The sequence below is a fragment of the Carcharhinus amblyrhynchos genome, chromosome 6, assembly GCF_965287045.1.
Source record: "Carcharhinus amblyrhynchos chromosome 6, sCarAmb.v2.hapA, whole genome shotgun sequence".
NCBI lineage: Eukaryota > Metazoa > Chordata > Chondrichthyes > Carcharhiniformes > Carcharhinidae > Carcharhinus > Carcharhinus amblyrhynchos.
Genome location: NC_137329.1, coordinates 113,240,542 through 113,253,542, shown reverse-complemented (window position 1 = coordinate 113,253,542; position 13,001 = coordinate 113,240,542). Strand labels below are relative to the sequence as shown.

The following is a 13,001-nucleotide window of genomic DNA, read 5'->3' as shown; positions in this document are numbered from 1 at the left end:
CAGTTTTTTGCATTTTGCCTCTATTGCACAATATCGTTTTGAGTACAGACTGTTTTTATAAGTCTTTTCTCCTATGCAATTGTTTTACTTGCTCATGTTGAGAATTCTGAGCACATGCAAATTTTAGAGGGCTTTTCAGTCTGCCAGAGAGTATTGTGCAAGCGAGATCTGTTTTACCAGTGCTCCTATTTTCATAGTTATTACCGTCATTGCCATTCTACTGAGTTACTGGTATTGCTAACGTGTGTTATTTATTTATATAAAGAAGTTCCTTCTTTTAAACAATACATTGGACAACCTTATTTGTGGTCACAACCTCCTTCCCTTTTTGAATAAGGGTACCACACCAGCAATTTCCCAAACTTTTGGCATGGTTTCAGAATCCAAGGAGTTTTGGGAAATGAACACGTCCACAATCTCTGTTGCTACCTGTTTTAAGAACCTGGGATGCAAACCATCAGATCCGGGAGACTTGTCAGCCTTTAATCCCATTAGTTTGTCCAAAACAAATTCTCTGGTAATGGTATTTTTTTCCTCGCCCCTATTTTGATTGCTTTAGGAATGCTTGTAGATTCCTTTACAGTAAAAATCAATACAAAATATTTTCCTTGACAATTCTTTGTCCCCCATGATTCCTTCCCCAGTTTCATTCACTAAGGGGCCAAGGTATTCTTTAACTTTTCTCTTCTTTTTAACATACTTAAAAAGCTCTTTTTGGCTGGAATTTTATTGCCCCACCTGCCATGGAAACTGGAGTGGGTGAGGGGCGGATAATGGAAAGATCCATTGGCTTTGGGCAGGATTTTACAGTTTTGGGATGAGCGAGGCTGTAAAATCCTGCCCATAGTCTTATTTAATGTTTCTCACTAGCTTGCCCTAAGTTTATCTTCTTCTTTCTGATTATTTTTAGCTCACCTTTGCTGCATTCTAAATCCATCCCACTCGTCTAGCCTACCACTACCATTTTGTATGTTTCCATTTTCAACTTAATACCATCCATAACTTCCCTGGTTATCCATGGTAGATTCTTCCTCCCCTTTCCTCCTCATTGGGATGTACTTTTGCTCAAAGTCATGAATTATCTCCCTAAACATCTACTACTGCTTGTCTATTATCTTACCCACTAATTTAGAGGCCAGTCCAAGTTGGCAAATTCCAACCTCACACTTTCGTAATTCACCTTAGTTAAGTTTAACACTGATATTTCAGTCCCAATTTTCTCACATTCACACTGAGTGCTAAGTTCCATCATACTGTGGTCACTATTTCCCAGAGGATCCTTATTCCTGAGATCATTTATTAAATGTACCTCATTAGCCAGATCCTTGGTTGGCTCCATAACATATTGCTCAAAAAAAAAACCCCATCCTGAATGCATTCTCTTGGCAGCCATTTCCAATTTGATAAACCCAATCTATATCAAACATTAAGTACTGGTAGGAGGCTGGGTTGATCTTTGAGGAATCATAGAACCCCCACAGTGCAGAAAGGAGCCATTCGGTCTATCAAACCTCCACTGACAACAATCCCATCCAGGCCCCATCCCCATAACATCTCCCCAACATTAAGGGGCAATTTAGCATGGTTAATCTACCTAACCCACACATCTTTGGATTGTGGGAGGAAACCAGAATACTGGGAGGAAACCCATACAGACATGGGGAGAATGTGCAAACTCCACACAGACGGTGACCTGAGGCTGGAATTGAACCCAGGTCCCTGGTGCTGTGAGGCAGCAGTGCTAACCACTGTGCTACCATGCTGCTCTCAAAGGAGGAAGGGAGGCTTCTACAGGTCTTCTCTTCAGGATATAATTCAGTGTGGTACTACAAAAAAAACAAAATATTCTGACAACATTCACTGGTCAAACTCATGTGATCACCAGAGTGCCCATCACAGGACATTATGAGAGGAGGGGAGAAAATAACAATATTTTTATGCAATACCAACTGTCACAATTTAAAAATAAGTGATTTCCCATTTAAGACCAAGAAGAATTTTTCTCTGAATGTAGTGAGTTCTTGGAACTCCTTTTCTTAAAAAGCAGTGGAAACATCACCTTTGAGTCTTTTCAAGGCAGAATAGATTCTTGATAAAGAAGGGGATGAAAGTTTACCATCAGCCGTGATCTTACTGAATGGCGGAGCAGGCTTGAAGAGCTGAGTGGCCTACTAGGGCGGTATGGTGGTTCGCACTGCTGCCTCACAGCACCAGGGACCTGGGTCCATATTCCTGGCTTGGGTCCCTGTCTGTCTAAAGTCTGCCCATTCTCCCCATGTCTCCGGGTGCCATAGTTTCCTCTCACAGTCCCAAAGGCACTCTGGTTAGGTGCATTGGCCATACTAAATTCTTCCTCAGTGTACCTGATCAGGTGCCAGGGTATGGCGACTAGGAGATTTTCATGGTTACTTCATTGTAGTGTTAAAGTAAGCCTACTTGTGGCACTAATAAATAAACTTTAAAGAAACTAGATTTTAAACTTTACTCTTGCTCCATGTGTAGTATGCAATATCTTTTACTATGGGGGTAAAACGCTGCATTAATCGACATCTGCTGCCAAACACATCAGGTTTAAAGCACAGGTTGGAAAATCTATCTTTACAGATCAGGCAGCATTGCTTAACCAAAGATAATGTAAGATCATTGTGGCTCAAACGTTTCTCTAATTTACAAAATGGAAATAACTGCCCTGGATGACGCAAGGCACAGAAAACAGAAGTTCAGTTTAGGAAGGGTTAGTTCAAAGAAATACAAGTTCCCATCACCTGACATTATTCGCAAAGACTTTAAGAGGAATGAACTGTTCAGAGTGAGTGAAGCAACTGAAAAGCCGGCCAGTTCTGGTTGGAATTTGGAAGATCTGAGACACCATCACTTTAACTCCAACTAGAAACATGTACAAACTAATGGTCAATGAGAGAAAACACACACTTACCTTCAAAAAAGGAGCAAAGGGTTTTAACAGTGTTCACCCAGTTGGCTAGTGTGAGATTCAGAGGATGATTATCAGTGGAGAACATACCCCTGTCTACATCAACAGGGATGAAGTAGAAGTGGTCGAGAGCTTCAAGATTTTAGGTGCCCAGATCACTAACAATCTGTCCTGGTACCCTCCATGCCAACACTATGGTTAAGAAAGCCCACCAATTTTCTCAGAAGGCAAAGAAAATTTGGCATGTCAGCTCCAAGTCTCACCAGCTTTTCCAAATGTGCCATAGAAAGCATTCTTTCTGGTTGTGTCACAGCTTGGTATGGCTCCTGCTCTGCCCAAGACGCAAGAAACTACAAAAGGTTGTGAACAAAGCCCAATCCATCACTCAAACCAGCCTCCCACCCATTGACTCTATCTACACTTCCCACTGCCTCAGCAAAGCAACCAGCATAATTCAGGACCCCATGCACCCCAGACATTCTCTCTTCCACCTTCTTCCATCAGGAAAAAGATACAAAAGTCTGAGGTCACATACCAACCAGCTCAAAAACAGCTTCTTCCCTGCTGCTGTCAGACTTTTGAATGAACTTGCCTTGCATTGAGTTGGTCTTTCTCTACACTCAGTGCTATGACTGTAACACTACATTCTGCACTCTCTCAGTTCCTTCTCTATGAACGGTATGTTTTGTCTATGTAGCATGCAAGAAACAATACTTTTCACTTTATCCTAATACATGTGACAACAATAAATCAAATCAAATCAATTTCAGTGGGACATCATAGCAAATGCTGCATTCACCTGACATCCACCATCTACATATTTCAGCCGTGGTCACTTGATAAATAATTCTTTGGTAGACTATTACCTAACCCAGGCTGGGAACTGAGCTTGATATCTTTCATCTGATTGTCACTCAGCAGACATTAAGAATGATAAAATGAAAACAAGAAGCAGGAGTAGGCCATTCAGCCCTACATGCCTGGTCCACCATTCATTTTGATCATGGTTGAACATCAAATTCAATGTCCTGATTCCCCCCCCGTCTTCCTCCCATATCCCTTTAGCCTCAAGAGCTATATCTAATTTCTTCTTGAAATCAGACAACATTTTGGCCTCACCTCAATTCTAAAGGGTTTACCCCTTATCCTCAAACTATGACCCTTCATTCTGGACTCCCCCACATTCTTTCTGAATCTACCCTGTCTAACCCTGTTAGAATTTTGAAAGTTTCGCTGAGGTCCCATCTCACTCTTCTAAACTTCAGTGAAATAATTCTAACCGATTTAGTCTCTCCTCATATGACAGACCTGCCATCCCAGGAATCAGCCTGGTAAACCTTCGCTGTACTCCTTCTATAGCAGTACACATACATATGTTGGATTAGCATTTTGTTTCATCTGACATTTTGCTTTTTTATTCATAAATGGCTCAGATTTGTATTGTGCCTAGAAAAATAGAAATGGCTAATGTGTCCATTGCCAGGATGCTTTAGAGAGTTTGACACAGTGTAAAATTTAGCTGACTATGTGACCGAGATACGGGACTTGTGATTCCCATCTATTTCACCGAGCTTTGTCAGTACATTAGGAAATGAGATTGTCGAGATAAGGAGTCATGACAATGAGCTCAGGGTGATTTCATTTTAGGCAGTTCCTCTGGACTAAGGATGACTTGCTTCCACTCAATGTCTCACAGATCTGGTTACAAACAGAAAAAAACAGTTTAGGAGCAGGAGTCGCCATTTGTAGCTGATCCAATTGTGGCCTCAACTCCACAGTTCAGCTATCTACTATTTAGAGGGGTGGCAGAGCGGTTAGCACTGTTGCCTTATAGCGCCAGGGACCCAGGTTCGATTCCCAGCTTGGGTTACTATCTGTATGGAGTCTGCATAAGTTTCCTCTGGGTGGTCCAGTTTCTTCCCACAGTCTGAAAGATGTGCTGGTTAGATGCATTGACCTGAACAGGTGCCAGAGTGTGGTGACTAGGGGAATTTCACAGTAACTTCATTGTGATATTGATGCAAGACTTACTCGCGACTAATAAGTAAACTTTACTTTTACCCTTGTTAGTCAAGAATCTACCTACCTCAGCCTTCAAAATATTCAATGACTCTGCCTCCAGGGAAGAGAGTTCCAAAGATTCACGACCCTCAAGAGAAAAACATTCTTCCCATCTCTGTCTTAAATGGGAGACCCCTTATTTTTAAACTGTCTCCTCTTTTAGTGCCACTCTCTCCCACAAGGGGGCACATCCATTCAGCATCCTTCGTGTCAAGTCCATTCAAGATGTGAAATGAATGAGAGAGGTGGATACTCAGTGAGACCTTGGTATCCTCATGCATCAGTCGCTGACAGTAAGCACAGCAGGTAGAGCAGGCAGTAAAGAAGGCAAATGGTATGTTGGCCTTCGTAGCGAGAGGATTTGAGTATAGGAATAGAGATGTTTTACTGCAATTTTATAGGGTGCTGGTGAGGCCACACCTGGAGTATTGCGTGCAATTTTGGTGTCTTTATCTGAGGAAGGATGTCCTTGCTATAGAGAGAGTACAGTGAAAGTTACCAGGCCGATTCCTGGTATGGCAGGTCTGTCATATGAGGAGAGACTAAGTCAGTCAAGATTGTATTCATTGGAGTTTAGAAAAGTGAGAGGGGATCTCATAGAAACTTATAAAATTCTAACAAGGTTAGATAAGGTAGATTCAGAAAGAATGTTCCCGATGGTGGGGAGGAGTTCAGAACCAGAGGTCATAGTTTGAGGATAAGGGGTAAATCTTTTAGAACTGAGGTGAGGAGAAATTTCTTCACCCAGAAGGTGGTGAATGTGTGGAATCCACTACCTCAGAAAGCCGTTGAGGCTAAATCTTGTCTGATTTCAAGAAGAAATTAAATGTTGCTCTTGGGGCTAAAGGGATCAAGGGAAATGGAGGGAAGGGGGAGAAATCAGGTTATTGAATTCGATGATCAGCCATGAACATAATGAATTGCAGGACAGGCTCAGCTTGAGGGGCCAAATGGCCCCCCACTTTATCCCAGGTTACATGCTAGATAATAAACAAGTTAGCACCTGATTTTCTGACAGCTCATTTGAGGATCTTCTTCACAGTACCTGTCATCAGGTCTTAAAGAATCATTTAGGATAGTGTGAGATTTTCCAGCATTTTCAGTTTTTGTAATGGAAGTTACATCTCTGCCTAAAAAGTGCTTTTCTGTGTATCTATATTCAGAGATATAGCGTGTCAAGGATTTGTCTGAATTGTTGCAAGGATCTTTGATATCAGGTTTAAATGTCTGCAGCACTGAACCAGGGAAACAGTGAATAATGAAGTGAACATCTGGCTTTCTATTTAACTTTCCACGAGCATTATTTCCAACTGCCAGATTGTTATAAAAAGAAATGTTCAAAGTATTCTTAAACTAGCTTTCGGACAGTAACCAGCACTGTTTGCACCTTTCCAAATTGGGCTGACTGCTTTACCATTATCACCCTCTTAAGTTTAATTATGTTCACACTTCAAGGCAACGCAAGTCAAAGAAACAAGAACATCTGTTCCATTTTTATCATTTTGCTTGGCATCTACCCATTACAATTTAAACACAGAAATTAGACTGCGAATATTGTCTCAGCTGTTTTGCCTTATTTTACACAATTGGATACAAAACATACTTTTGGCTTGAAATTATAAACATCTGTCCATTCAATTTTGCCATACCCAAATCCAAATTGGAAAAGCAAGAACATCTTTAATGGCATATGGTCTTTGTGCAACCTCCTACATTAACATTTAGATCTCAAACGTAAGCCACTTTTGGGCTGGATGGTGGCACAGTAGTTAGCATTGCTGTCTCACGGCGCTAAAGACCCAGGTTCAATTCCAGCCTTGGGTGACTGTCGGTGTGGAGTTTGTATGTTCTCCCCGTGTCTGTGTGGATTCTTCTGAGTGCTCTGGTTTCCTCCCACAGTCCAAAGATTAGGATGATTGGCTGTGCTAAATTGCCCCTTAGAGTCAGGGGGATTAGCAGAATAAGTATGTGGGGATAGGACCTGGATGGGATTGTTGTCAGTGCAGTCTCAATGGGCTGAATGGCCTCTAACTGCACTGCAGGGATTGTATAATCCTATGTTCAAAATGGTTACAATTATAAGCGTGAAAGTTAAGTATGACAACCAGAATAATTTCTATAGCAAATGCACCTTTCAGAAATGTGGAAAAATGTTTCAAAGTTCTTCTCAGGGGGATGAGTTAAATGGGCAACAAGGCAAATTGTTGAAGATTGGGATGGGAAAGCTCATCAAATGCTTGGTCAAATAAGTAGGTTTTGAGGAGGAAAGGGTTGTGGAGAAGCACAAGAAAAGTTGCAATGCCTTATAAGTCATCCACACTCAAATTCAAGCATCCATTATATGAAAATCAAAGAGTCCTACATACCCTTCAGTGCAGAAGGAGACCATTTGGTCCATTATACTTTATAAAGATGGCAGAAATGGACAGACACCAATGGAATTCCAAGTCAGCACCGAGTGAAACTTGGAGGAGAATGGACCAGCTATGTCTTTGTTTATAATGGTTCATCAGTCTGTACAAAACATCCATTCATTGCACAATCTTCCAGTTCATCTGAAATGGCACTGTTGCTTCGTGCCAGGATAATTTCAAAATGTATGAAGTTCATTGCATATTTGTCAGCATGTTCTCTTCCACAGCAGACTGCACTTACTTGCAAAGCTGAATCAGTTGATTTTGTTTACCAAGACTTCTTCAAACCCACACCCTTTCCCACCTAGGACAAGAGCAGCAGGTGAATGGCTACACCACCAAAAGTTCTCATCCAAGTTAAATACTGGTGAGATGCTCTGTCGGAGGGTCAGTGCAGACACGATGGATCAAATAGTCTCCTTCTGCACTAAAGGGTATCTAGGAATCTTTGATTTTCCATTTCCTGCCAGCAAGTCATTGATCCATTTTCATTTGGTGCAATCAGCTTTGAATGGTTGTAGATGTAACTGTTGTTAATAAAAAATCCATCATTCTCAGGGAAGGAGGGCACTCGCATTTTGACCAAAATTGGGCAATACCGGTATAATGCTGATTGCAAGATCTTTTGACTGTTTACAGATCTGACTCATGCTGCTCAGCATTTGGTGAATGCTGCAATTGTACAATGTACAGTGCAGAAGAAGGCCATTCGGCCCATCGAGTCTACACTGACCACAATCCCACCCAGGTTCTATCCCCATAACCGCATGCATTTGCCCTAGCTAGTCTCTTTGACACCAAGGGACAATTCAGCATGGCCAATTCACCTAATCCTGTTGTCGAGGGAAACAAATTTAAAATCTGCAAGAAAAAAATGGAAAGCAAGTCTTGAAATTCAGCTACCTCCAGCCAGATTTATAGAACTGTTTATTCCCCACAATAGAACAGGAGAACCATTTTTCGGTTAACAACCATGCCATTGTAAATCTGTGTTGGATTGGATTTTGCAACCATCAGAAAGCCAATAGAGTTAGCTATTCATTGTATTTACATTTTACCATGAACTACTTTTGTGGAGGGTTCCTGTAAAGCTCTCTACAGAGTCGCTGAGACCTATGTGAACAGGACAAGCGACTTACCTATTGCTTTGATCAATCAGCTTGAAGAATTGTTAACAAGTAGCCCAGTGTTTGAGTCAGGAAGTGTTAGAGTGGTTAATTCAATGTCAAATCAAGAATAGAAAACAAGATAGAGAGAAAGAAAGATTGCACTAAGGGCAAGAGATAAATGAAAAAAAAATGTATTCCATTTATTTCTTAAGAAGTGTTCAATAATTGAAATCTGTAGAAATGAGTCTCCACATTTATAAACTTAATTTTCAGCCCAAGGGAGCTTATTTGGCTGTAACGAATGTCTTTTAGGGAAGGAAATCTGTCTCCTTATCTGGTCTGGCGTACATGTGACTCTTAACTGCCCCTTCAAGGGCAATGAAGGATGGATAAATGTTGACCTAGTCAGTGACATCCATATCCCATGAATGAATTTTTTTAAAAATAAGGCCAATTGCACATCAAAGGGTACTTAGACAGAAGTAGAGTCTCATTTTCTTCTGGTGACTTTAATTCATATATATATTTATATACACGAAATCAATTAAATACAGAAACTCAGCAATGTAATTGAATCGCTGAGATACCATTATTGCACATTTTCTGGAGGAGTAGAGTTTATTTTATTAAAGTCACAAGTAAGCTTACATTAACACTGCAATGAAGTTACTGTGAAATTCCCCTAGTCACTACACTCTAGTGTCCATTCAGATAGCAGCTTCCTGATTTCCATATTTAGCTGGGTAGTCACTGGAAGTTGCCATCTAATTTCTAAGTTAGCAATGGTGCATGCTATTGACCTCACTGTTACTTCCACCTAATATAAAACTTCTGATGTGAAAAAGATATACTGTAATACAAACACCTTACTGTGTTCGGCTTGTATTATAGAATCTTATATCATAAAACTACAGCTAGTCTTTGATGTAGTTTTCCAGACAGTCCAGTGAAAATAACCTCCTGGAATTTTTGGTAGTAATTTGGTCCATGTGCATTTCTTTCAAGACTAAAGCCCAGGCAAGTCAGGGAAAGTTGGCAACTAAAAATGTTTCCTGAACTGAGAGAGTATGTGGCAACAAGTAACAACTTCCATTCACATTTGGCACAGTACATTTGCACTCATGTGCTGCCAATTAATTAACTATTTATTCAAATTTTTGTTAGCTGGTGAATGTAGTCAGGCTGCAATGTGAACATTTTCAAGAATAGACCTCAAAATTTGGTCAACCCACTGGGGGTGACAATTCCCAAAAAAGATTCACCTGGATTTTACCGTCCGAGGTTGAAGGGACAGTGAGGGCCACTGACCTCAAAGAAAGCTTCCCACAGATAACTGGCAATTCCCATGGCATGGATTTTCACTTACTGGTGTCATTTTGAATTTGGCACCAAGGTAAAGGGATTTTTTGGTGTCCAGCAACAGTGATGTCATCAAACAGTTAAACAACCAATCACATTGATGAATTCTTACAGACAGAAACTGAGAAGTAAAATACATCACTTATCATAGAATCCCTACAGTGCAGAGCATGGCCATTCAGCCCATCAGGTTGCACCATTTCATACCACTTTACTTTTTATAATTATTACCATTGTCAAAATAAAGTAACATGTGAACTTAGCCAGAGAATGAAATGGTGAACTAGAATGTGCACATCTTTGTCTGCATTTCCATTACTCATTTATATAACATTCCTTCGACATAACACTAGGGGCGGCATGGTAGCAAAGTAGTTAGCACTGCTGCCTCATGGCACCAGAGACCTGGGTTTGATTCCCGGCTTGGGTCATTGTCTGTGTGGAGTTTGCACATTCTCTCCATGTCTGCATGGGTTTCCTCCGGGTACTCTAGTTTCCTCCCACAGTCTGAAAGACATGCTGGTTAGGTGCATTTTCCATGCTAAATTCACCCTCAGTGTACCCAAACAGGTGCCGGAGTGTGGCGATTAGGGGATTTTCACAGTAACTTCATTGCAGTGCTAATGTAAGCCTACTTGTGACTAATAAATAAACTTACTTACTTATAAAGATCGAGACATACACATTAGAAACTGAAATCTCAAACTTTGAAAAAGCTAAAAGTATGGAATTATCATAATGAAAACACTTGAACTTACACAATTATAAAATAACTCTTCCAGGGCCAGAGAGGTTGGTCAGTGGTAGTTATGGCTTACTATGTTGTTAAAAATCCAGTTACACTTCATGAACCAGGTGTGACTTTTTCCAAGTCATTTTGAAAATCTTTTCTAAATTGTTTTTTTCAGTATACACTTAAGGCCAGTGAAACACTGATGTAAAATAAATGGACAATATGGGGCACAGAGTAGAAAAGAGTTACCTCATCTCCATGGATGTTAGCAATGTACTTCACATCTGGAATCCCCACAGTGTGTTCTTTTGGATATTTTCCAATTGCCAGAACCCAAAGTTTAATACCTAAATTAGAAGTACAAAATATTAGTCTTTATTGACTCAAAAATTTGAAGTACAAATCTTTTGTCCATTAAAACTTAAAGAGAAAGCAAATTACAACAATTTTTGTATCTGCTTATATTGCTTTTGCCTTCTTTTCATGCCTTCAGAAGCAGCGATGGCCCAGTGGTATTATTGCTGCACTATTAATCCAGAAACTCAACTCAGGTTCAAATCCCACCATGGCGGATGGTGGTATTGGAATTCAATAAAAAATATCTGGAATTAAGAACCTCTTGATGACCACGAAACCATTGGCGATTATCAGAAATTGAATTATCTTGTTCACAAATGTCCTTTATTCTGTATGGGATGAAGTGGGAGTTCAGGGGCAGGATTCTACTGCCTCGCTCATCCCGAAACTGTAAAATCCCACCCAAGGTCAACAGGACCTTTCCTTTGTCCACCTCTGGCCTGCTCCATTTCCCCCCATGGGCAGGACGGTAAAATTCCAGCCCAGATGTTTCTCACGTGTCGGTGCAGACTCAATGGCTGAGGTGTTAGAATGATAAGATTGGATTTGTTGTAGTGTAACCAATGGCAACAAGCTGTAAGAGATAGCTGACCCAGTAAACCATGTAACCAATGAAAAATGATGTGGTGGTCAGCTGACCAGTTGACTCTGTATAAATAAGAATCTGCTGCGAATTGTGGTGAGCTGGGAATGGCCTAGGGTGAGGCCTCAAGTGTTGGAGTAATGAAGCTTCTTTATTAAACCTTTTTCATTGCTTTATAAGTTAGAGTAAGTTTTGTTTTCTTTTATTGCCTACAACTGAAGAGTGCCTTCTGGAAGATTGACATGAAGGACACTGGGTGATTCTATGATTCTCCCAAGAAAGCATTCTGAAATATTTTTTAATACTAACTGTGCTGTATAACTGCACGTTGTTCCATTTTTAATAGCCTATTAATAAATCAGGTATGTATCATTGCGAAGCACTATTTGGACTGCACATTGAAGTAAAAATGCCCATTCCGTGGAACATAGGTCAACTTATTCAGATATACAGAAATTTCTATTTTTATGATATTTTGGAAGGGGAAGAATAGAAAGAAAGTGGCTTTTCAGCCTTTTAATTCATTTTCTTCAAAAACGCCAAGAATATTTTTCTCAATTTCCACTCTCCTTTCAAAGAAACTCACTCATGGCTTAGGTGTACTTCTGTAGGCACTTGTTACCTCCAGTGCGCTCAACCAACTGAAAGTATTCTCAGCTGAGGCACAACTGTGATCCAACTACTCAGCCTCAGAGCACCATAAATTTCCTGATCCTCTCCCTCGTCACATAACACCTGTACATGTGCACTTCTAACCAGGACCAGCAAGAGATATCCTGGGCCTAGGCGCTTCTCCTGCTTCCGGGTCCTTTATTTCCACACCCAGCCTTCCTGCTCCCCCATGCGTCCCCATCCCTTAACCCTCCACCTCACATCCATCAGGTGATCAGAATGAGAAATCGTGCTCACAGTGAGGTCGAGCTCTTAAACTTGTCAGCTTTTGTAACCTATGGGCGGAAGTTTCCACACCCCCATGCACTGTGTTTTGCAGATAGTTACCCACCAGTGGCCAGCCACGGGATCTTCTGCTTCCCTTATGTCAACCGGTTTTCCTGTTGTTCGCACATCCTCCAATGGTGGGAAACCTATGGTGGGGGATTGCCATTGGCGGGACTGGAAGATCCTGCTGGCGGGACAGCTGGAAAATTCCACCCTGTGCCTTTATTCACAAAGCCCATGGACACAGTTACACACAACGTGATCATTCATATTATGCAACCGTAATAAGCCTTCGGAGGCCAAAGTCCCTTCAGCAAAATCTCTTTCTTTACAATTCCAACAGCAGCACAGAGCGCTATCAGCCAGCAATCTACTTTCAGGAGCGCCAGAGGAGCTGACACTCATGATTAAATACAAGGAAAATTCCTCCTAAAAGGCCCATCAATTGACTCCTTAATCAGGGAGTTCATATTCCAGTAGGCCAACCTCAATGGCCTGATTGAAGTCATTGCAG

The 13,001-nt window shown here is 41.0% G+C and overlaps 1 protein-coding gene across 1 annotated transcript in view; it reads right to left on the bottom strand.

Annotated features, from left to right (window-relative positions):
* The window catches only part of LOC145344233 (carboxypeptidase M-like), a 57,097-nt gene that overhangs the window by 28,098 nt on the left and 15,998 nt on the right, over positions 1 to 13,001 (bottom strand). The window contains exon 3 of the mRNA XM_080191233.1: positions 10,858 to 10,955. Coding sequence (XP_080047359.1) covers positions 10,858 to 10,955 — 98 coding nt within the window. The remainder of the gene's footprint in view (positions 1 to 10,857; positions 10,956 to 13,001) is intronic.